The sequence below is a fragment of the Armigeres subalbatus genome, chromosome 2, assembly GCF_024139115.2.
Source record: "Armigeres subalbatus isolate Guangzhou_Male chromosome 2, GZ_Asu_2, whole genome shotgun sequence".
In the NCBI taxonomy this organism is placed as follows: domain Eukaryota; kingdom Metazoa; phylum Arthropoda; class Insecta; order Diptera; family Culicidae; genus Armigeres; species Armigeres subalbatus.
In genome coordinates, this window is record NC_085140.1 from 316851791 (window position 1) to 316876582 (window position 24792).

The window sequence follows — 24792 nt, forward strand, 5'->3', positions numbered from 1 at the left end:
TACCAAATTACGACATCGAATATTGAAGCGAACCAAGAACTACTATTCAAGCTATTCAATTTGTGTTTCTGAAATCCTGAGCAAAGCATCCTTAGGCTCAAATATTCCATTAGTTGTTTTCTCCCCTCGTATTTGTAAATATATCACTTTTTACTTTAGCCGTTATGTTTAATAGTTTGTAGATCCCAAGGTGATACACTGCAAAATTTAATTTAGCAACATAAGCTAAAGCCCGCGAGGGATTACTACTGAAAGAATTTGAAAATTATTTCAAAAATAATTAACCGAACTTACGAAAATGCCTTCTACTTCAAATCGTACCCACTATAAGTTATGTGAATTGTTTATGTAAAAATCTACTTAAATGTTCTTTGATTCTAGACCCTACTATTGCTGTCGCAACTTGAAATTACCTTAACTCAATCGTACTACTATTATATGGTTGTAACTGTTTAAGCTATACTTAGAAAAAACTATCCCTTTTTAACTATGTGTCCGTTTTCTGCAGTAAACTAGCAAATAAGTTCAAGCAGGTTTAGTTCCAAGCACCAACCAGTCCATTGTGTGATAAATTGTTGGGAAGGGTCAACGATGAAGCACACTGCCAAAATACCCGAAAAACAGTCAATGGTTTGGAAAATCCCAAACTAGAGCCGTGAGCCACTGCCGTTTATTATTAAAGCCATACATTAAAACCTGTCAGCAGAGATTCGCTTTGCGAACGCGGAAATAATCGAGATCAGCAAACAATTAGTGCTTCCGGATCCTGTTCGTAACATTTTCAACCTCCGGTGAAGGACTGCATCAGAGGCAAACAGACTTAACACCTCTATCGTCATTTTTGGATGAATTTGAAGATATCCATGATTCGTCGTTTGATAATAGTCAGCTTCTCAATAGAACTTTTTTATTTCATTTGTAGTCGCTGCTTTGGGTCTGATGCCATACTAATACGAGGACGAGGAGTGATAAGTCTGTTCTTCTGGAGTCTCATTTTATCATAAATGGATAAAAATATCCGAAATTTGAAACACCAATAAAATGCAAAACCAAAACGGTTGCACTACCAGGCGCGACGTTGTCAATAAATTTCGAAATTTATGTTGGTCAACAGTTTTGTAAATAATAGCGTGGCATAATGAGAGCGAATTTGAATGTTGTTTAATTATAACTGGCTTGCGTTGTAGGCTCGAGAACGTATTTCCTGTTTGATGAACAAAAAAATGTTGCGTACAGCGACATCCGGCTCCCTTCGCATTCCACTCCACTTCTCAATACATCGCCCCTGAAATATCTGTGTCGCCACAGATTCCAATAAATAAATGCATAATCAGCACGAATCGGGGTTTGATTTCAACCATGCGTAACGATTTGTTTAGCGTCGCCGACAATGTCTAGCTGGCCGGAAACAATAAAATAATTAGCCGGTATAAAGCCATTAATCAGTAGTGACCGCAAAATTAGAAACAATAGTACTGTGCATTTATGAAACGAAAATAATTTAAAACACAGCAAAATGGAATTAAATACTGCAAACGGTGAACATGTGTGGATACCCATTAGCATTCTAAGGAAATAAGGAAAGTTACACAAACTAGTTTGAGAGCATAAGCAAAATAACGGAGTTGAGTTGAACACTGCTTGTTTGTAGTAATCAAACCGAATAGTGAAGTGCATGATGTAATTAGATAAAGCTAAGCCTGTAGTTAAAATGTGTAACATTGTAGATATAGTTAAATGTGTAATAAATGTATGTATAGCAAGTAAGAATAAGAAATTTATATATTATACACTTATGGAAGTATATATTTGTTATAAAATATAACCTGAATTATACAAAAATAACAAGCCTTTGAAATTGAGTTATCCGAAATCATTTTCTTCTAATGAATTTGAATATTATTGTACGGATCGATTAGTCTAAGATTATTATAAAACTTTTCACTTGAACAGGGTTTATAGATAATGTGAAAAACCCTTTTTGCCTTTCTCGTATACTAAGTAGTAAAGGCTCAAAAACCAAACTTTTGATAGAAGACTTGGAGACCCATAGTGTTATATACGAATCGACTCAGCTCGACGAATTGAGGTGCTATCTGTTATGTGTGTATTTTTTTAATAGACACCTCGACATGTGCAAACCTCTCATCACTTCCCCACGCTCAGCTTGTTTTCGCTCTAACTAACCAATCACAAGTTAGTCGACTGCTGCTCGGCGCGCCAGATTCTCTGCAAGCTGCAGGCAATTGAGTGGTTGCAGTCGAAACTACGTTCCTTTTCTCCACCGCTTGGCACGAGGTCGGCACGAGGACATACGAACAGTATGTGCTTTGCAGTTTCATCAACACTTGGGCAGACGGGGCTCTCCGTGTGCCCAAGCCTGTGGAGGTACTGCCGGAAGCAGCCATGGCCTGACAGGAATTGTGTCAGATGAAAGTGAACTTCCCCATGGGGTCTCCCCACCCAGCTCGATATGTTAGGTATCAGCCGGTGGGTCCACCCACCTTTAGAAGAGTTAGCCCACTTGCGCTGCCATCTGGCAACCGAAGTCACCCTGATGCGTTCGCGGGCTCCTCTGATGCTAAGTAGCTCGAAACACTCCTCGTCTTCCCAGATGACCAGCCCGACTGGCATCATGCTCGCAATCACGCAGGCTGCATCATGTGATATCGTGCGGTAGGCAGATATCACTCAAAGACACATTAGGCGGTACATGCTCTCCAGCTTCCACAGGTAACTGTTTACCCCCAGAGCTCTCGCCCAGGACAGGCCGTCGTACCTAAGAATAGATACGGCAACGCCTGCCAGTAGCCTACGTCTACTGGCACACACCTTGGAACTGTTGGACATCATCCTCGATAATGCCGCAACAGCAGTCGAAGCCCTCTTGCACGCATAGTCGACATGGCTGGCGAAAGTCAGCTTGTCGTCTATTTCGACCCCGAAGAGCTTCAAACTCCGCTTTGGTGCGATCGCGACGTGAATCACTGCATGTTGAACCGACTTGCGGTTGTTGACGATAACCACCTCCGTCTTATGTTGAGCGAGCTCCAGGCCTCTAGCGCTCATCCAATCCTCCGCCGTGCTGATCGCGTGTGCTGCGGTCAGTTCTACCTCGGGAATCGACCCCCATAGACCTCCAAGGTTACGTCGTCTACGAAGCCGACGATCTTAACACCAGGAGGGAACTTTAGCTTAAAAACCCCGTCATACATAAGGTTCCATAATAACGGGCCCAGTATTGGACCTTGTGGAACTCCTGCGGTAATAGTAACGCTTCTCTGACCGGCATCGGTCTCGTATAATAGTACACGGTTCTGGAAATAGCTTTCCAAAGTCCGGTACAGGCCCACCGGCATGCTCAGCCGGTGTAACGAGAGCGCGATGGCATCCCAGCTTGTGCTGTTGAATGCGTTCTTCACATCAAGTGTCACTAACGCACAGTATCGAATACCTCGCCTTTTCTGTTGGATCGCTATCTCGGCGGTCTTTACCACCGAGTTAATAGAGTCCAACGTGAACTTACCCTTGCGAAAACCGAACTAATTGCTTGACAGGCCGTACGTATCCTCTGAGTATGGGGTCAGCCCGTTGAGAATGATCCTCTCTAGCAACTTGCCTGTCGTGTCTTCTTCTCTTCTTCTTATTAGCATTACATCCCCACACTGCGACAGAGCCGCCTCGCAGCTTAGTGTTTATTAAACACTTCCACAGTTATTAACTGCGAGGTTACCATTTTACCATTTTTGCTTTCGTATATCATGAGGCTAACACGATGATACTTTTATGCCTGTAGCGGTGTAATCCACCTTTCAGATTCATAAAGATCAGTAACAGGGACAGTTACCTCGAATGAATATGATGAGAGTCGAGAGAGTAGAGAGTGAGCTAGAAGTCATAACATGTAACGAAATAGGACTGAATACACGAGATCAGAAGATCTTAGACTGTGAACACGAGCGCATGTTTTATTCTTATTTTAGCCGAAAGTACCAACCTTTTCAGTGGCGACGAGGACAAAAAAAAGTGAAAAATCTTAGTTAACTTTATCGCGCGTGAGAAGTGAAGTGGGTGTTTGGGAGGAATATTCCGTATTCGCGTTGAAAGTTCTTTCGCGTAAGTTGTTTTTATCGTGAATCACACCACATGTCAGCGTAAGGTACATTACATCGTAAGGCTGTTTGCAGTTTGAAATTTTACTCCAGACTTGTTTTGCCGTTAAGGTGGTTGAATAACATAAAATTCATTTTTCCTAACGAGCCGCAAAGCAATTTATCTGTGAGCAGATTCAAAAAGCATATTTAATTCGGTTAAAATAGAAAGCTTTTGAGAAAATATCTTTCACGAAAACGCCATTTTGGATCTAACAATAGGATTCCTTTCCATTGTTTGGCCGTTTTTATTTCTGGTGTGTTTCTCACCATTTTGTATTTTACTTTTGTTTATAGTGAGCACCTATAGAGCGTCAACGCCATTTCTACCGCAAATCTGAGTGTCATCCTTTGGATACTTTACCTTACAAAAGTATACCGAGTACACCGTGAGAGTCACACATTGAACGGTTTTCCAGTGAGTACCAGTGAGTACGATTGTAATAGCACCGGTGGTGTTCCGTTTCCACGGTTCCTATCTTACCTAAAAGTGTGACGGTGGGAAGACAGGTGCGGTGCATTGTATGCATGCAAGTGCATCCGCAAGTGCTATCGAAGGTTTGTTCTGTGAGGTCGTATACGCATTTGCAACCAAAAAAAGGGGTGTTGCTGCTGCTGCTGTTTGTTTGCTGTTGTTGCTGTGGACCTGCTTCCGTGTTGAAGGTGTTGTTGCTGCTGTATTTATCTTTTGCTTCGTGGGACCCTTGTTGCAAATATATCGACGTCGACTCATTCTGAGTAGGGTGGTTATACATATAATTGACATCGTTGTCATCAGGTATGTGGTTTTATTTCTTATATTGAATGCAATTTTACCTCAATACCCCAACGTAGTTCTATGCAACGCAAGTATTTTGTTATTTATAGTATTTTTTAGTGCCTCGCCTAATAAAAACAAAGACAAGATGTCTATTGATCCTACATCTGAGCCTTTTATCCCCGGTACTAATCCCTTTTCTCAATATCAAGAGCAATTAGAGTGGATGTTTGAGCATAATAACTATACGGAAGATAGATATAAAACCTCGTTTTTGGCTGTTTGCGGTACCGAGGTGTTTTCTCAGTTAAAGCTTCTGTTTCCAGGACAAAGCTTGAGAGAATTAACATATAAACAAATCACGGATAAATTGAAGCAACGCTATGATAAAAAGGACTCAGATGTTATCCATAGTTACCGATTTTGGACACGTCGGCAGGGGCAATATGAGAAGGCAGTAGATTTTGTTTTAGACGTTAAGCATTTAGCAGAACAGTGTGAGTTTGGCGATTTTAAAAGCAGAGCAATAAGAGATGTGCTAGTTATCGGCTTGAATGATCGAGGTTTACAAAAGAGACTTTTTGATGAGGATGATTTAACTGCGGCCAAAGCCGAAAAAATAATTGTTAATCAGAAGCTTGCTTCTGATAGAACACTGATTTTAAGTACCGATGATGATAAAAACCCTGGTATAGTAGCTCGTTTAGGTCGTAAAGATGATAAACCTTATCGCCAATCTAGATTCAGCAGCAGAAGTAGAAGTGACAGCAGAAGTTGGCCCAGTGATAGTCGCAGAAATGGCAGATATAACAATAAGAACCATTATTCCGAAAAACAATTTTGTGTTCTTATTGTAAGAAAAAAGGGCATGTTAGAAAATATTGTTACCGACTAAGAAACAAAAGCCCTCGCAAATCTCAGACAAGTGTAAAGTTTTTAGATTCTCCCAAACCGTCAAGTTCGGGAACTGATGGATTATTCAAGCGTTTAAAGGAAGATATGGAGTCAGATTCTGACGATGAACTGCCGTGTATGATGATTGCATCTGTGAATAAAATCAGTGAACCTTGTTATGTAGAAACAATAATTGAAAAGAAGAGAATAACTATGGAAATTGATAGTGGATCGGCTGAAAGCGTTATCTCCGAGAATATGTACATGCGGTGCTTTAAAAATCTGCCTCTAGAATCATGCAATAAGCGTTTAGTAGTTATTGATGGAAAAAAGCTGAAGATATTGGGAAAAGTTGAAGTCTCTGTGCAGTTAGCAGGCACCCGTAGGAAACTATTTTTGGTGATTTTGCGCTGTGAGAATTGTGTGGCAGTGAAACAGTACTTGCCGTTTACTAAATAAATCATATATTCAATTGCTTTGAAACCATCGAACTAGGCCTAATGTGAACCACAACTTAGAGTCACATCATCAGCAATCACAGCAATCGGAGAATGTGTCGTCCGTCATATTCAGTGAACAAAAAGTGCGATAAGACGTTCCAAGTGGCTCCCGCTTGCCAACAATCAGGATGAACTCCACAACACGCACTGACGAAACCACCCACGCAGCATCAATCATAGTAACCCATGAATCAGCAGACAAAATTTGACAGGTATACCAGTCAAACTCTAACAGTAATGGTAAAAACAGCGAAGCAACTCTATTCAGAAGTGTGTGCGTTAAAGAACGGCACCCCGTCGCGTCGAAAACGGACATCGTGCGACACTTTATGCGAAACGCGGGACGCCTATTGTGTCACTGGCTCGAAAATGAATCCTCCAAAAGTGCATTTCGCATAGATTTTGGCCCAAAAAAATATAAAAATATTTGTAACGCTGTTTAAATTGAAATGAATTTGTAAAACGAAGTCGACGTCTGGTCACATTATCCAAAGCAAGCTGAAGAGGAAGAACAGGAGGTCGTTACATCCAGCCATTTAGTGCGATGTGCTTCAGTAAAGGTGTGGGCCAAAGTCCTCTATGTCTGTAGTAGTCGAAAAAATAACGTAAACATTGCCACCCACAGTGGGTGGGCGAAATGAAACGTCACGTCTGTTATAAAAATTGTACTGAGTATGCCAGACGTGACGTCACATTCGGCCACCTTCGGCCATCTTCGGCAACCCAGCTGAGAGTTGCTCTCTCAAAAGAGCGAATTTTCGTTAAACAAATACTACTTTGGGGTTTGGGCCACACCTGTAGTAAAGCACATCGCATTTAGTGAAAAAGTAACTGGCGAACGTGAACATGGGAAATTTATCAAATGCAATTATTTGTCTTAGCTTTTTTTTAAATCACCATCTCAAAAAAGTCATTTTTTTTTAATGCAAACGTTGCTGTGGCCCGTTCTACATCTAGAACCCCTTTCGCAAGGGTAGTCTAATAATGCTCTTCGTAGCAGCATTTGTATGCCTAGTAGTGAAGAACCTCCATCTGGAGATCGTTGGAGACCTCACAACTCAAGCCTTCATCTCGGCGCTGAGGAGGTTTGTCGCCCGGCAAGCAATCAAAACTAATGAATCCATTACATTTTTTATACCTTGCACCAGTCATGAAAATATTGGAGAAAAGAGAGCACTCTCAAACATAACAAACAAAACTAGAGTTCCCTTTACTCCATGTCGGGCTGTTTAGTAATACTTCCTCCAGCAGCTGCTTACTAACTTATTTATGGTGGTGTAAAGGGCCGACTTGAAAGATCTCCATCCTGAGCGTTGCACGGCTATCGGTTTAACCTGTTGCCAGGTTAGATTTCGGTCGACTTCTTTTATTTCTTTATTGAGGCTTCGCCGCCAAGAGCCTCTGGGTCTGCCTCTGCTGCGATGTCCCTCTGGGTTCCAGTCTAATGCTTGTTTACAGATTTCGTTTCCGCCCCTACGTAGAGTGTGGCCGACCCAGCCCCACTTCCGATCGCGAATTTCTGTTGTTGGTAACAACGACGATGGAGCTCGTTGTTTGAGATCCAGTTGTGAGGCCATCAGGTCAGAATCATATACAGCAGGCATCTGTTAATGAACACCTGCAGCCGTTGAGTTTTCTCCACTGATACACACCATGTTTCGCATGCGTGTAATAGCACAGATTTCACGTTAGAGTTGAAAATTCGTCTTTTGGTGCGTTCACTTATCTGCCTGTTTTTCCAGATATTTCTTAAACTCGCAAAGGCAGGTCTTGCTTTCTTGAGCCGTGCGCTTATGTCGAGCTTTATACCGCCATCTGACGCCATTTGGCTACCAAGATATTGGAAGCATTCAACAACTGGTTGCCTGGCTACTGTGAAACTGGAAGGAGTTACCGTGTTTACATCCAACGATTTGGTTTTGTTGACGTTCATGACTAAACCTGCCGAAGAGGAGCGCTCGGCAAGGTCGTTGAGCATACTCTGCATGTCAGAGCGCCGTTGAGCGAGGAGTGCAACATCATCCGCCAATTCGAAGTCATTTAGGTGCTCCATGGTTATAGACTGCCACACAAGAATGATTTTGTACCGTTAATGGGACGTACCTGGCTCGATGTTGTTTACGAAGGTTGGAGGAATGTTTTTGGGAAATCGATTGCGGCTATGGAAAGGATCAATGCGATAAATGACGAAGAAAAATTTTTTGAAATAAAGCGTAAGTTTCCGATAGTTTTTGACAACGATTTATCTAATCCTATAGTTGGATTTGAAGGCGATTTAGTTTTAAAAGATAACAAACCCATTTTCAGAAAAGCATATGAAGTTCCGCTCCGTTTACGACCACAGGTTCTAAAACATTTAGATAATTTGGAGAAGAACGGTATAATAACGCCAGTGGACGCTAGTGAATGGGCGTCGCCTGTTGTTGTGGTGATAAAAAAAAATCAAGACATACGTTTAGTAATTGATTGTAAAGTTTCAATTAATAAGGTGATAGTTCCGAATTCATACCCTTTGCCTTTAGCGCAAGATCTTTTCGCTACATTAGCAGGATCTAAAGTTTTTTGTTCTTTAGACTTGACAGGTGCATACACACAACTTTTACTTTCTAAAAGATCAAGGAAATTTATGATCATTAATACAATTAAGGGTATTTACGCCTACAATAGACTCCCACAAGGAGCTTCATCGAGCGCCTCAATATTCCAAAAAGTTATGGATCAAGTACTTCAAGGTTTGGAAGGTGTGTCGTGCTATTTAGACGACGTTTTAATTGCGGGAATAGACTACGAAGATTGCCAAAAGAAGCTTTATTTAGTTTTGGAACGTTTAGCGAAAGCTAATATTAAGGTGAACTTTAATAAGTGCAATTTTTTTGTTAAACAGTTGCCATATCTTGGCCATGTATTAACCGAGAAGGGTTTGCAGCCTTGTCCAAATAAGATTGAAACTATACGCGAAGCAAAGGCTCCAAAAAATGTTTCAGAACTTAAGGCTTTCTTGGGTTTAGTCACATATTACGCTAAGTTCATTCCACATTTGTCTACAAGGATCAAATGTTTGTATACCTTGCTAAAAAAATGTCAAATATGTATGGAGCAGTGAATGTGATACAGTTTTTAATGAGTGTAAACATTTTCTAATAAAGCCAAATGTTTTAGAGTATGTACTATGATCCCGAAAAACCTGTGGTTGTTGTCACGGATGCCTGTTCCTATGGTCTTGGCGGAGTTATGGCACACATAATTGGAAGTGAGGAACGTCCTGTAAGTTTCACATCTTTTACTTTGAATGATGCTCAGCGAAAGTATCCCATTTTACACCTTAAAGCTCTTGCAGTTGTGTGTACTGTCAAGAAGTTTCACAAATTCTTGTATGGAAAAAAATTACAATTTTCACCGACCACAAACCTCTCATTGGAATCTTTGGAAAGGAGGGAAGACAGTCACTATCTGTAACGCGGCTACAGCGTTATGTGATGGAATTGTCTATATACGATTATGAAATTGTATACCGGCAGTCATCAAAGATGGGGAACGCAGATTTTTGTTCCAGGTTTCCGGTTGCTCATGAAGTGCCACGTGAACTAGCTCGAGAATATATTAAAAGTTTAAACTTCACTGACGAATTTCCGCCTAATTATAAGGAAGTGGCGAAGGAAACTTCCAGGGACGAATACTTACTGAAAATCATGTGCTTTGTTGACAAAGGATGGCCTAAACTACTCGATAAAAGTTTTTTAAATATTTATTCACATCATCAGGATTTAGAGATTGTCGATGGTTGTATCCTATTTCAAGACAGAGTTGTTATTCCTAGTGTTATGAAAGTGAAAGTTCTTGAAATGCTTCACATGAATCACTGTGGAATAAATAAAATTAAGCAATTGGCTCGTAAAACTGTCTATTGGTTTGGTATGAATAACGATATCGAAAAGTTTGTAAAATGCTGTAGAACTTGTAATGAGACAACAACACCATCTAAGAAACCACCTTATTCTCAATGGAAAGCAACTAAAAAGCCCTTCAGTAGAATACATGCTGATTTTTTCCATTTTGAAAAAAAAGTTTTTCTAGTCGTTGTAGACAGTTTTACAAAATGGATAGAGATTGAACACATGAAATACGGAACAGATCACAAAAAAGTAATAAAGGTTTTCCTTAATATTTTTGCCCGTTTTGGTTTACCGGATGTTTTGGTAACTGACGGAGGTCCGCCTTTTAATTCTGATTTGTTTTCCAGATTTTTTAAAAATCAAGGCATTATGGTATTGAAAAGCCCGCCATACCATCCAGAAAGCAATGGGCAAGCGGAGCGTATGGTGAGACTGATTAAAAACGTTTTTAAAAAATTCCTGATTGATCCAAAAATAAGAAAACTAGAAACCGATGAGCAAGTTGCCTATTTTCTGATTAATTATAGAAATATATGCCTTGAAGATGATGGGAAGTTCCCTTCGGAGCGTATGCTGTCTTATAAACCAAAAATTTTACTAGATTTAATAAACCCAAAACATAATTATAAGTACAAGTCATCTATAAGATAAGTCATCTGACCATTTTACTGACCTTAAAAGCGGGGATCTGATTTATTATAAAAATGTTAATCCAACTGACATAAGACGATGGTTACCTGCCAAAATTCTGAAACGGATCTCCACAAATATTTTACAGGTGTCGCTAGGGGGAAGAGTGATTTCAGCTCATAAACGTCAACTAAAAGTAGTTCCTGCCTCTCGCCGGAAGGCCTCAAGGACTTTTGCTTTCCAAGGAGAGAGTGCTTCATTACAAGCTGGGAATGCTACAGCAGAACAGTTGTCAACGGAAAATTGTGTTGAAATGCCAGCGGTTGCAAGCACCAGTAAACGTAGAAGAGAGGAGGATGACGATTCGAATTCGAGCACCGATTTTTATGGCTTTGCTGCCGATTCATTTATCTTCTCTGGTGAGGATTTCGAATATGTCAGTCGGAATCGAACTGCGCAACCGGCTGAAGAGTTTCGGCGTTCGAAAAGAAGATGTGTGAAGAAAAAGAAAGAAGATTATGTATACTATTGAAATTAACTGTTATCGAATTCTCAGTTTTAGACGTAAGTTGTTTTGTTTTGAATTTGATCTGTCGAATATATATTTATTGGTCTCTCAACTAAACGGTGAAGAAGTTGTAGCGGTGTAATCCACCTTTCAGATTCATAAAGATCAGTAACAGGGACAGTTACCTCGAATGAATAATATTAATAATAATATATCATTGAATATGATGAGAGTCGAGAGAGTAGAGAGTGAGCTAGAAGTCACAACATGTAACGAAATAGGACTGAATACACGAGATCAGAAGTTCTTAGACTGTGAACACGAACGCATGTTTTATTCTTATTTTAGCCGAAAGTATCAACCTTTTCAATGCCCAGGGAAGTCGAGACAATTTCCAATCCGAAAATTGCCTAGACCGGCACCGGGAATCGAACCCAGCCACTCTCAGCATGGTCTTGCTTTGTAGCCGCGCGTCTTACCACGGCTAAGGAGGCCTATAAGACAGATTGGTCTATGCGCCGATGGGTCGCCCGGCGGCTTCCAGGCCTTCGGCAACAACACCAATTTCTGCCTTTTTCATCTTTCGGAGAATCTACCCTCATCAAGGCATCTCTGCATAGTTCTGGTTCGCTATGATTGCTGCCTTGAGAGCGCTGTTCGGAACTCCATCAGGCCCTGGAGCTTTGTTCGTTATCAGGAATTTGGACATCGTGAGTAACTCTTCGTTCGTCACCGGAGTCACCATTTCGGTCGCACCCATATTGCCTTGCGGTGCAGGATGCCAGGGACTTGTGGTTCGGGACGGGAAGAGTATCTCGATAATCCTCGCCAACCTATCCGGGGACCATTCGGGGGGTGAAGAGCTCCCTTTGGTCTTGGCCATCACTATCCTGTATCATCCCACTGATTCGCGTTGGCTCCATCGCATAGGTTGTCAAAACACGCTCTCTTACTGCTTTTGATGGCCAGTTTCGCAGCTCGAAACACTTCACGGCGGTCCGCTCTTTCATCCTCGGTGCGGGCACGTTGCATCCTAGCCTTGAGGCAGGTTGATCGAAGGGCCGCAATCTCGGCACTCCACCAGTATACCGGGCGTCTGCCATTTCTCGGCAGGGCTTTCCTCGGCATGGTGGCGTCGCACGCGCGTGATAGGACAGCTACCAACGCATCTCCGCTTAGACCTTCAGTGTTGGCTTCCAGTCCCAGGGCCGCGGTGAAAACTTCGCTGTCGAAGTGATTGGTTCTCCACCCGCGGACCTGACAGGGATCCCCGGACCTCGGATGTTGCACGCCATAGTTGATCTCAAAGCGAATTGTTAGATGATTACTATGGATGTAACCCAAGTAACAAAAAGTTCCGTTAAGAGTACGTTTTCCGCTTAGGTCGGACAATAGCCTATCGATCATATGGTTGAACTGTTCTAATGGCCACCTTGGTGGGGCATACCAGCTACAATAGAACACACCATTGATATTGGCTATCGCGATACCCTCAGCAGAGGAGCAAATAGCCGCCATCCTAGACTCGTCCGCCACCCAATTGCCGTTATCGACAGGGACGTTGTACGGGTTGGACTAAAGGGCGACATCGGTCCTCGACTCCGAGACCAACTGCCGCAACAGGGCAGTTGCACAGTGGTTAAGATTCAGCTGTGTTACTTGCACGGCTTTTTCTTGGCTGTCTTTCCGATGGGAAAAAAGATCCACCCATAACGTGGTTACAGGCTTGCTTATTGCTGGCGCAGATGAGGCACTTTGGTGCCTTATCGCATTCCTGCGCCTTGTGCCCTTCCGCACATAGCATTGCTATCAGCGCATTACAGTTCTTCTGTTTCTTTACGGTCTCGATCTTTCTGGTAGCGCTTTTTTTTCCTCCGGAAGATCGAGTTTGTTTGTTTAGCGCCCGTTTGTATATTTTTGACGCAATTTCCAATCATTCATGCTACATTCCGCTCCACTAACTGTATACATTCGCCGTCATACCAGCGGTGCTACCATATTGGTGGATTGAAAAATAAACTGCGATCGCTTTAAACGTCGTTTTCTTCTGCGCCGCTCTTTTTTTTCGCGAGTTTTGGAATTTACGCGGTTCTCAGGATTTACATTTTTTTTTACGTGTAAAAACTGACCCCGGTGTATCTCCATTATCCAGCCATCTTCATGAGAAGCAGCACCTAGCTGCTCTTCCGTTTGAAGTACCACTTCCAGCTGCTGCGCGTAATCTTATGGTAGTGTTCGGGATCTTGTAGCTTCTCAATGTGGGACCTTCCCTATAGCAGTGCAGTAAAATGCGCGGCTACAAAGCCAGACCACGCTGAAGGTGACCGGTTTAGGAAATTTTCGGAAAATTTCGTATCATCGGTTTAGCCTCATCATATTAGTCTATACTGCCATGAATCGCATATTTGTCCCATATGAATAGGAAACCCAGCAAAGATGGGACAGATATACGATTCACGGCAGTATACGAATGCACAAAAATGGTAACTCGGCTTAGAAACCTCACAGTTAACATCTGTGGAAGTGCTTATTGAACACTTTTCGTGATTCAAACGGTCGAAACCTTTGTCGTATTCAGTTAGCAGGAACTCTTGCAATTCATGGATTTTCTCTAGCATGGTGAAAATATGGTCCACGCATAATCTTCCGACACGAAATCATGTGTGCTGACGCAACAGTATCTTGGCTAACTTCTCTCGTGCCCGATTTAGAATTACTTTGAGAACAATGCAATTCTGTTCATCATTTTAAGTTAACAAGTGTGTTGGAGTGCTTCAAATGTTAACATGAATAAGAGTAAATAGTATTTACTAAATACTGTACGGTTTTCTTTCGTAATTGAAAAAGTCTTTAAAGGTATCTATTAATCAATTTCATTGTATTCAAATGGTAGTCCTCCGAACATTTCTTTGATTTCAACTAATGCATCGACCGTTCTCTCAACCGGTTTACTCTGACATTCATCATCGTTTGGTAGAGGATCAGTTTTGAAATCTTGCGGTATGTTCAATAATGGTTCCATGTAATCTTCCTTGTGAATCCTACACCACCGTTCTGAAATCTCTTTAAACAAGGATTTCCTAAAAACCATACAAGTAACGTGTTCCAACTTCTCAATTTTTATGCGGGTGAAACCCATCAAACCAAAAGTGAATCGCCAATTTTTCATAAGTCTAGCATTTGCACCTTGGTGCCGCGAGTCTGGTGTAATAACCAGAAGGATTCCTTCTGGTTTAAGCACATCGTACGCCTTTCGGCAGCAAAGAATTCGCTGGTGGGAAGATGGCATGTACTCAAGCAATAAACTGAACACAACGGCATCAAAATACGATTGTGGAAGACTACTAATTAAAGACGCGGAATCTTGTGTCAGGTTTTGACCCACAGAAACCTCCAGAAAGTCGCAATATTTAACCGACTCTTGGGCTGGTGCGATATCGATTGCTGTTACATCAAAATCAGAGAAAGCGCTAAACGGGTTATAACAACTTCCGACATCGAGCAGTCTTATTCGAGAAATTTCGTACGGTTCATGCGAATAATTATAATTTTCATTCAGGATTTTCATCACCTACAACAGACAGGATGGAAAAATATCATTTCAAATAGTTCAAAAAACCCTTACCTTATCATCTTTCTCTCGGAATAAGTTCAGCAGGCACTCCCGAAAAAAGTAATCCCGGCACGATTTGACTACCCACTCAATGCGACTGTTGTCCTTTTTGCAGGACACTTGCATCGTTTTGTCCCAGTAACAGGTGGCCAGTTTGTGCATTGCCTCCGCATACCGCTTCAGAAGGTCCCCGTTTTGCAGATGTTCTCGCCAAATTTCATCCGGCGAGGCATCCTTCGAAGAGTCCCGCAGCTGCTGGTGAACGGATTTAATAAGTCCTGACAGGGCAAGCTGCTCCTCGGAAGCCATTGTACAGGTTCAAACGTTGAATGGTGATTATCACTGCATTATCGCACAACAGTCACAGTGGTATTAATTATTTAAAATTTATTTATAAAATTAAATAGAACACATACCTGAACAAAACAAGCTCTTCTCGCGATTCTTCATCCATCACGAACAACGCGAGCAAAACAAAAACCTATAAAACAAGCGATTTCGAACGAACCCTTCAGAAAATTTGAAAAACTCTTACAGGAGCAATTTATGATCTGATCGAATTTAATTTTGAATCTGTCTCCGATTTTTTTAACTTTATTATATTTAGGGTCTATCTCATTTGGAGAATTAAACTTAAAAGTGACAGTTCGAAAATTAGCAAATAACCCAATCATAAAAATGGCAGGTGCTACCCAGCAATTCCAATAAGACGTAGATGCAAAATGATTCGATATCTGTCAAAAGTAATCTTGCTCTGCGAGCAGGTTTATTCGATAATTATTGAAATGTCACTTTTAAGTTTAATTTCAGTTTAATTCTCCAAATGAGACAGACCCTTTGTAATTTTAAAAAAAGTTTTAGTCTCCGATCTTGTACAGTAGCGGTTCGATAACTGCAAAATGTTTACTTTTCAGTTAACGAATGCCGTTCGATAACTGCAGCGCATTATAGACGTCAAACGGTTGTCAATTGACGTCAGATGCAATAAAAGTGCATCTGAATATGCAGCGTAATGCAGCTGTCATTGAGTTTGACATCAGTCAGTTTGACATCGAATTGCAGTTAAAAAGCATTGCAGTTAAATGACTTGCAGTCTACTGTATGCTCTTTTAAAGTATGTATTCAATCTTGACCTTTCCCGTGTATTTCTTTCAATTGTCTCAATCGATTCTTTGGCTTATTTAAGGCCAACTTTTCGAAAGAACCCATATTATGTATGCCTCTAAGCTGTGAACCATTCCAGCGATTCGTTTAACTTTTAGTTGAAATTTGACAGTTCGATGGTTATTTTCCCATCGTGGTTAAAATTTTACTTCGAAGCTGACTAATAATATTTGGTATGATCCAGACGGTAAAAAGCTTAATCATATGATTTCACGTGTATCGTACAACCACAGACAAACAGACGTAACAGCTTGAACATTTTTCTGAAAAATCCATCGCCCAACTTCTCTACTACCATCTTGCGAGCATGTTACACGAAACAATGTTTCGTATGACATTGTCACCAGAAGGCGCTAGAGTGTTATGTGTACCATGACATTGTCATACTCGAAGGATAACGACGCTGACGCCTCTAGTTGTGAAACGCGCAATCAATCAAATTCAAATTGATCGTTGAAGTCATGGTCGATGGTAATCTCTCTAGTGTTACGTCTGTTTGTCTGTGGTACAACTAATGATAATTACCTGAGATGAGATAAGACATCTAGTTGGCTTTTTTTGCAACCACTTTGCTGTCAGAAAAGACCACTTTTGATTCGCTGATTTGACAAACGCCGGCAAGCACAGCGTCGCGTTCTTTTCCAGACGGGTATTTTGTTTTTGGTTTCGCCGTGTTGCTAGTAGTCCGGCAATTTTCAACATCGGTATTGTCTTAAACAAATAAACTCGGTCAAACTAATTATTTCGCTTTTGTGAATGTGAATTATAAATACAAAATACCTGATAAAAATATATAAACAATTGCAATCATGGACTACCGTTTAAAGGTAAGTATTTCTCGGGTACTTTTTCAAAACGGCGTATGTCGCAAATTGTAAACAAACCCGTTTTCAACAGCATATGGCATCAAATTCATCTAAAAATGTGTATATCTTCAAAGCTACATGAAAATGTGTTTTTAAAAATGGAAATCAATTTATTGCAAAACGGTGTAACACCATTGTTGAAAATATTGCACATACACCGCTTAGCAGAAAATGTACTTTAAAAAGTTTTTTCAAACAACTAAATAGTTTAAAACGTGCGTCTGCTTGTACTTTTTCATCACTGATTTCAAAATTAAGCATGTTGCTTGAATACTCTGATTTTCGTTAAGAAAAACATTTTACGTTGTTTTTCTGCAGCAAATGTTGTTACGTCGTGTTGTAAGTGTTGCAATTTTTTTGTCGCATGTGCGTGAAACGTTTCAACTTGACGCAACATTTCGACGTATCAACAATGCAGCGTACGGAGCAGCGTAACATTTCGACGAAAGTAGCATGACCTCGGTCATGCTGACGTATCAAAACGACGTATGTGATTTATCTAATGCAGAACGTTGTAACATATATTTTTATCAAAATAACTGGAATGTTCACACGCAGTGCAGATTTCAGAGTCAGTGACGATGAACCTTTTCATAATGTATCGTTGAGGTGTATTCAATTGCAATAAAAATGATTAGTTTCTAAATAGGAATAAAAATAAAATCTGAAAACTTTCAAGCTCATTTTCTCAGCTTGATCAAAATGTTACATACGCCGATTTGAAAAAGTTCCCGAGATTTGATGATTAATTGTTGACGTTTATTCGTCTTGTTCGTTTTTATTCATTCAAAAAGGGATGGTCACACTGCATTGCTCGTCACAAGAATCGTGGTGAAAATTGTGTGAGGGCATTCAGCCTCGAGTTGTCTTATCTCATCTAAGATAATTACAAGCGGAATGGAATAAATAATATTATTGTCAGATTTTCTGGATATGATACACTGCGCGGCGTTTGTAATGTTCCCAAATGGGTACTTGCACAATACTTCACGCGGCGAATGACTGTCGAAAGGTACGGCCGCGCCAAACGATACACCGCAATGCCCATAAGAATCAAGTAAACGGGGTGCAGAAAGCGCGGCGGTACCTTTCATGAAGGGTTCGCCGCGTGGAATTTTGAGAAAATCAGGCAATAAATATTCAGCATACGATTTATTTCTATGCGGGAATAAAATAAAGAATTGATCGTGCGAATTAATTTTCTTGACGAATTAATTTTCTTTCTTGAATCAAAATTTAGGTTCATCTGGACCAGCGTGATAATGGCGACAATACTGAAGGGGATATTACTGTCATCCAAACGTCAGGTTGAATCGCACCAACGTCATCAGATCTCACTCATACTTCTGTAAAAATAGTGTAAATAAAAACTTCAACCGTCAGCAAAACTGCTGCAGAAGTGAAAAAATCAACGCTTTTTTCTCCTTGATTCGTTCGCTGCAAGCGGAGGAATGGTCGCGGCGGTGGCAACAAGAGTGAGCTAACTGTGGCTGGAAGTGGAAGCAAAACATACGAAAACGGGTGCGTCGCGGAGAACATCTCAAACATTATCGAAGTGTAAGCGTTTTTTTTTCCTTTCCGTCGCTGTGTTTGCCCGTGTTTAATCTTCAGATTATTCGCAGAATCAAAACGCCGTGCCCGTCTGCGAAACGGTCGATATCCGAAGTGGCTTTTCGATCAAGAATTAAGTGCCAAAAAGGGGTAGTGCACTCGAAATTCGGTTTGGTGTACGGTGCTTTGGAAGCGATAATTCAATTCTCGAGCCGTTTTGTGCGTCACCCATTTTTGTTTTTCTTCACTTCATTGCTAGCGGATTTGGTCTGGCGCTGCTGTGGAGCGCTGGGGCTACGGATATTAAGAAGTGCTGCTGAGGGGGGAGAAGTTCCTTCTGTCATTGGTTCGTGTGTAGCATTAATTGAAAATTATTGTTCTCTCGTGTGCCGTCTCAAGAAGAGTGCAATGTTTAGTGCTTAATGCTATCCGATATTAATTAGGAAACGTAACGCTGTCTGTTTGGCTTGTCGCAATAGTGAAAACAGGGAGTTTTTGTTCATCAGCCTGCTAAACATCCGACAATACCTTGAAGGGAGCATAATGTCTTCTCTTTCAGCTAGCGCTGAAAATCTGTCCAGCGATCAGGTAAATACAATTGAGTTATAGTTATTTGTTAAATAATGTAAAATTGATCATAAATTAGGTTTATAAGAATCAAAATTATGGTCGAGGTGCGTCAATTCCATGAACTGGCTTGATGAATCATTATTGTGGTATCTACTAAGTTTCCTATCTTTGAAAGCCTATCCCATCTAGCGAATGAAGTTACTCACCAGCTCGTATACAGTTTTGCTTGATAGGTGTAAGTACTTTGTTCATCTTCAGCCTTCCGAATAGGGGAACTGGTGGCATAGAGAAAATTTGCTGCTAAGAGTTTTTTTTTAAGTATTAGTATTTTTAAGTATAAGTTTTAAGTATTATTACTCAAATTGCACTGTCGCGCCGTCGCGTTCACTCTGGCTTCACCCTTATTGTGGTCAAACCTATTTTTTGATATACAACTGTTTGATATACAACTGAAAATTTTTGAAAAAATTGCAAAAACTCAAAACTTACTAAATATCTCGCAGCTTATTAAGTGCAAAGTTTCTTATGCATAATTAATAGCTAGGATCTCATGTAGTTGACATTAAGTCTCTATAGATTCAATGTCGGGAATTGCTATACAAAAGTAATTTTACAATTTCGTTTAAATTGTTTCCGGAATTTAACTTGAGAGTTCCAAGACAACGTTTTCTACCAGATTATTCGAGGGATTTTTATGCGTGTACATAAAGTAGATTATTATTCAATTTTATTATTCAATATGGGTCAAGTAGTATAATGTGCAAATAACGTGAAAAAAACATTTTGTGCGGTTGACTCGATTTAACCGGCTTACATAGTGCTCTAGATTGGAATTATCAGCAAAAGTTATAGGGCAATTGATCCGATGGTTGTGGGTGTACCAATAGTTGCGGTAGTCCATGTTATGTCAAATCTACGAATTAATCGCAGTAGTCTACATGATCTATCGTTTGCTTGACATATCAACACACTATTCAAAGAGAAACATCCACGGAATTCATCCAAAATAGGTAATTATCATTAAAACACTTTAATATTTTCCGTCTTTGCACCAATAGTTGCGGTAGTGCTCCTATAGTTGCGAGTCCCATAGAAAAACAATGGGATTCGCAACTATAGGAACACAAATTAAAAAATACCGCAACTATTGGAACACTGTACCAATAATTGGTGGTTTAATTTTAGAGCACAATTATGAATATTGTTGCGATGATTTCCCGACTGCAAGAAAAGTTAGTCCAAACGCTTTTGGATACACCCACAAGGTAAGCGAAACAAAATATGTATCAGTTTTCAGAGCTAAAACAGTGAGGGGAAGTGCTTAGTTCCTCCACTATTGGGTCATTTACCCTACAGTTTTTATTTCCGTAAATTTTGTAGTTATCCACTTGTCATGGTATCGCCAGTGCTAAGGGAGCAACTGGCAGGGGATGAGACTCAAAGGAACAACCCTCAGGATCAACCGGAAGCAAAAAATACAGTACATAATAATTAACAAAGCGAGTTAGAACTTAAAATATTAACATTTTGTTGGAAAGTGAAAGCTGGACGAAAATATGTACAGGAAAAAAGACATCTATCTTGGTTGGGGGTAGTCGTGTTTTACGAATGGGATTTCTCATCCACAAACCTTGTCCGAGTGGCCAACTATGGATGTACAGATGTCCAGGAATCCATGTAGCCAGATAGAGAACCCAAACTTACCGCAAAAATAGAAACGATAAAAAGGAAAACTTCTCAAAACGAGATTTTCTGCAAAAAAAAATAAACTTTTAACGATAAACTCGACATGGTTGTTTCATAATGGCGAAAGTCGTAAACGTAAACATTGTTTTTTTCGCAAATTTCTTATTAATTTGGAACGCTCTCAGCTAACTATCACTGGGAACTGGTAGAGCTCCGCGCCTTCTACTGAATGGAAGTGGAAAATACCGTGAGCAGACTCTAATCTTCTTGGAATCAGCGAAAAAAGTCAATGTTTACGTTTGTGACTTGCCTTTTTGAAACAGCCTCCTCCACGTACCGTCCGTTACCTACACCCCACCATAGATGGTACGCTGCACTTTCCGTTCCAACTCTCAGCGTTGGTCCTCCACCAGAGATGTCCTACACAGTTGGCAAAAAATCTGCTCTTTTATTTTTCACATTTTTGTCTTTCTCGTATACTGCCGTCGGACGCATAAATGTCACATGTTACATACGCGCAAAATGAGAAAAACGCATTTGAAGTTTCAAAATGCATTCAACCTATTATCGCAAAATTTCGGTTTTTTATTGACTTTAACGTAATAAAAGAAAAAAAGTTCTAGGAAAATTATATAACCGAATGCAAATGACATTTTACAACACTGTAATAAACTATAGAAGAATATTCATATTCATTGATCCGGACTTAAACATTGCTAAAAATAACAATTTTGTCCACGTTTTTTCAATCAAAACCCGAATGTGACACTTATGCCGCGAAATTCACTGGTCAGGCGAAAAATGTACGCATATTTGTCACACCGTGAACTGAGAGATGGTTGTTGTTAATTTGTTTTTACATTTCGCGAGCGACAATTGTATTTCTTTGGTGTGATTTTTCCCTGTCGCTAGAAGTGGAACCGGAAATGGAATATCCAATACAGATAATCCAGTGGCACGAACTCGGAACAGTACTTCCTCGGGTTCGATTTAAAAAATGACACAGGTGATCGTTTTCCGTTTGCGGAGCCAGTTGGTCCCAGAGGTTGACTAACCGGTTCTTAGCGGCAGTGGCGTAGTTTCAAGGACAAGGACATGCACTACATCTTCAACGTCAAAAGGAATCACGACTGTCTTTTCGAGATGATGCTTACAAAGTGCTAGCAGGTGAAGCAGTTTTTCTGTGGATTTGCAAAAAGTTCTCAATTATTTATAGCTCATGAACTTATTTTCTAGATCATACGGCTTCCACGGTTGGATTGCTTCAAGAGCATTATTTTCTCGTAAAGGGTGCTGGTCTTCAATGAGAGCTCTGCGCCTGTTGGCCTCTACATACGAACATTCCCATTGTCTGCGTGCATTTGGCCCAAGTCAGTTAATGGTCGCACAGCCAACAAAATCCTTAGCTGTTTTTGTAATTGTAATTGTAATTTGTAATTTATCAGCCTTCACCCTGGCCAACAGCGTTCGCCCATCTACACTTAAGTTAGGTGAAGACCTACCAAGCCTTCACCGTTATCATGCGCTAGACCGTATAGTACACCGGCTTCCAACCACAAGCAGGCGCTGGGTTTAACCAGTCCCACAAGTATCGGATACATTAAAAGAAAAGAGAGTTGATAGGAAAGGGAAATGTAGTTGAGAAGATTTACGATTGCTGAAACGAGACAATGATTTTATGATTAGTATAGTAACTCCACGTAGACGAATAACGATTATCTCTTAGATCCATGAGTTCAACTCCATGCCTCTCTGTCAACTCTAACTCCATGTTGGATGTTGCTGTTCTTCAAAAGCCGGTCGTCTGTAACAAAAAAAAAATAATGAGGGGGCCTCCATCATTGGCCCCAAAGAATTAGTGATTGTTCTTTAGACCGTTTTTACGATATTAAATGGAGAATAGATATGTATTTTGAACCGACTTCTTTCACTTCTATTAGAATATTTGATTTTTAATCCCAGTTTTACCCGTTTCGAATCTCAAGTGTACATCAAGTTGCTACATTGCTCATATTTATTTAATGAATAAAACAATGAAGATTTGAATCATACAACTAAACAAAATAATATATCTCCTGCGTCGCGTCATGCTGAAAAACAAGCTCCCTATCATTTGCTGCCTAAGTATATAACTAATCAAACTGAACCAAAACAACCACACCAAACCTAAAAAACTCCTTATCGATCCCGAGTCAGCCGGCTGACACGCGTCAAAAATATGTTCCATGCGTGCCCTCCACATTAAGTAATATTATGAGTGCTGATCACTTATGACACCGAAAGATCGTGACTAAAATAGAGGGAGACAGATGTTGTTTCCGCTTATCAGTTTAGCATCATCAGTGGAAAATAATGTTGAAAATAAAGTTGATTTGCTTTGGTAATCAAAATGATATCCTTACCGCCCCGAAACTACCATTACTCACTGAATCGGGGAATAAATGCAATGTCACGCAGAGTTTAAACCCTCTCTTGCGCTAAGTAATACTGAAAACAAACCTTCTAATAATATGATGCGTAGAAACAATCCTAAAATTGTGCGTGGTAAAATAAGTTATATTATTAGTTAATTTTGTTAAACCCTAACTACCCCACATTACACTGGCCCGCTTGGAGTCATCCGGTGGCACTTGGTCTTAGCATTCGTTTTTTTTTAAATTTTATAACAATTAATCACGCTTACCCCCCATATTAGTAATATGTAGAACGAATGCTTGACTATTACTATACTAAGTATGGTAAAAGACCGGAAGTAATAATTGGGCCAGCCACCACCAACAAATTCCTTAGCTGTTTTTGCAAAGTTATTATAAAGTACGCTGCCCTGAAGACAATTATCTTTTGGTTGGATAATTGTAGTTCGCAAAATAAGAACTGGAATTTATTCCATCACATTACCCTACTGATAAACAGTAATGAAATTCAGGTCGAGCGCATACTGTTGGAGAACTTTGAATCGGGACATATGTTAATGGCCGCTGATTCTTCCCATGCGACGTTTGATTCCAAAATGCGCCATGAACGTGTCTTCAGTTATGAAAACTTCTAGTTTGTGGTTGGCAATGCAAAGAACAGTGTTGACGTATCCAGTATTTTGCGCTCGATAATGGCGGCCAAGTGAGTTCTAATGAGTGTACTTTTGACATTCAAGAGGTAGAAAATATTTACCTATTTTAATCAATGTAGGCCTCGATATATTAAAAAACATTGGCACTCATTATGATTCTCCAAACAAAAACAACGTCAAAAATTCAAATTCTGGACCAGCAAATCAATTTTGTTATTTGTAATACAGCGGATATATTTAAAACATCATTGACGCTGGTGTAATGGTTTTGAAACTCTGATTACAGAATGCAACATACTTATCTTCGGTTAAGTAAAATGCATTAATCATCCTATAAAGGTAATTTTTTAGGAAGCTGCAAATAGCAATATCAGTGAAGCTATTAAGAAATCAAATAAATGTATTTCTTCAAATTTCTTTCAAATAAATTGTATTTCTGTTCACAGTATTTTCACAGCTATACTACCGTGTCAAGCATATCTGTCCCATGTCAAAAATATGCAACTGAGAAAAATGCGATTGAAGTTGGAAACATATTTTTAGTTTGTAGCTAAATTGCCCCATGAAATTTTGATTAATAAACGTATATCGATGAAAATAGTGTATTTCTAATGACTTAGTATGTTTCAAAAGATAAACACTGTTTTTTAGTGGAATTTATTCAGTGGGACATTTATGCTGCGAAATTGAAGACAAAATTGATAATTCCAAGCATATTTGTCCCAGTGCTAAAGTATCATCAGATTACTTTGCGCTTAGCAAAAGTTTAGTTGGGTCTGGATAACAACCTGTTTCAAATTAGATGCATTAAATCTTTTCAAAGCGTATTGTAGTAAAGGGCCGTACACTAATAACGTAAGCTTTTGGGGGAGGGGGCTTACGCTCCATAGAAAAAAAATATGTATTAAAAAGCTGACATGGGGACGAGTGTGTCTGAAAATC

General features: G+C 40.1%; 2 protein-coding genes and 1 long non-coding RNA gene across 5 annotated transcripts in view; 2 read left to right on the plus strand and 1 right to left on the minus strand.

Annotated features, from left to right (window-relative positions):
* Positions 1-4020: 4020 nt before the first annotated feature.
* Positions 4021-11591, plus strand: LOC134216775 (uncharacterized). Its single transcript, XR_009980821.1, has 3 exons — positions 4021-4116; positions 4449-4929; positions 10974-11591. It is a non-coding gene; the product is annotated as an uncharacterized LOC134216775 (long non-coding RNA).
* A 2599-nt stretch (positions 11592-14190) lies between these two features.
* Positions 14191-15449, minus strand: LOC134216776 (S-adenosylmethionine sensor upstream of mTORC1). Its single transcript, XM_062695581.1, has 3 exons — positions 15363-15449; positions 14959-15288; positions 14191-14904 (listed from the first exon to the last, which is right to left on the minus strand). Exons 2-3 carry the CDS (start codon positions 15253-15255, stop codon positions 14197-14199), a joined length of 1005 nt encoding a protein of 334 aa, XP_062551565.1. The 5' UTR covers positions 15256-15288; positions 15363-15449; the 3' UTR covers positions 14191-14196.
* Positions 15450-18332: 2883 nt separating this feature from the next.
* Positions 18333-24792, plus strand: part of LOC134212639 (G-protein-signaling modulator 2) — a 31903-nt gene continuing 25443 nt past the window's right edge. The window contains exons 1-2 of one of the 3 annotated variants that reach the window (XM_062690664.1): positions 18333-18873; positions 18971-19115. In XM_062690664.1, coding sequence (XP_062546648.1) covers positions 19071-19115 — 45 coding nt within the window. In that variant the 5' untranslated portion in view covers positions 18333-18873; positions 18971-19070. Of the gene's footprint in view, positions 19116-24792 lie in introns of all 3 variants that reach the window. The other 2 variants (XM_062690663.1, XM_062690665.1) reach the window with 2 other exon arrangements.

What these genes read in the sequence shown, in the direction of transcription:
- LOC134216776 (XM_062695581.1), bottom strand. Translation starts at nt 15,255, where the DNA reads ATGGCTTCCGAGGAGCAGCTTGCCCTGTCAGGACTTATTAAATCCGTT. An exon ending in TCCGAGAGAAAGATGATAAG is followed by an intron (nt 14,905 to 14,958) that starts GTAAGGGTTTTT and finishes TGTCTGTTGTAG; the next exon opens with GTGATGAAAATCCTGAATGA.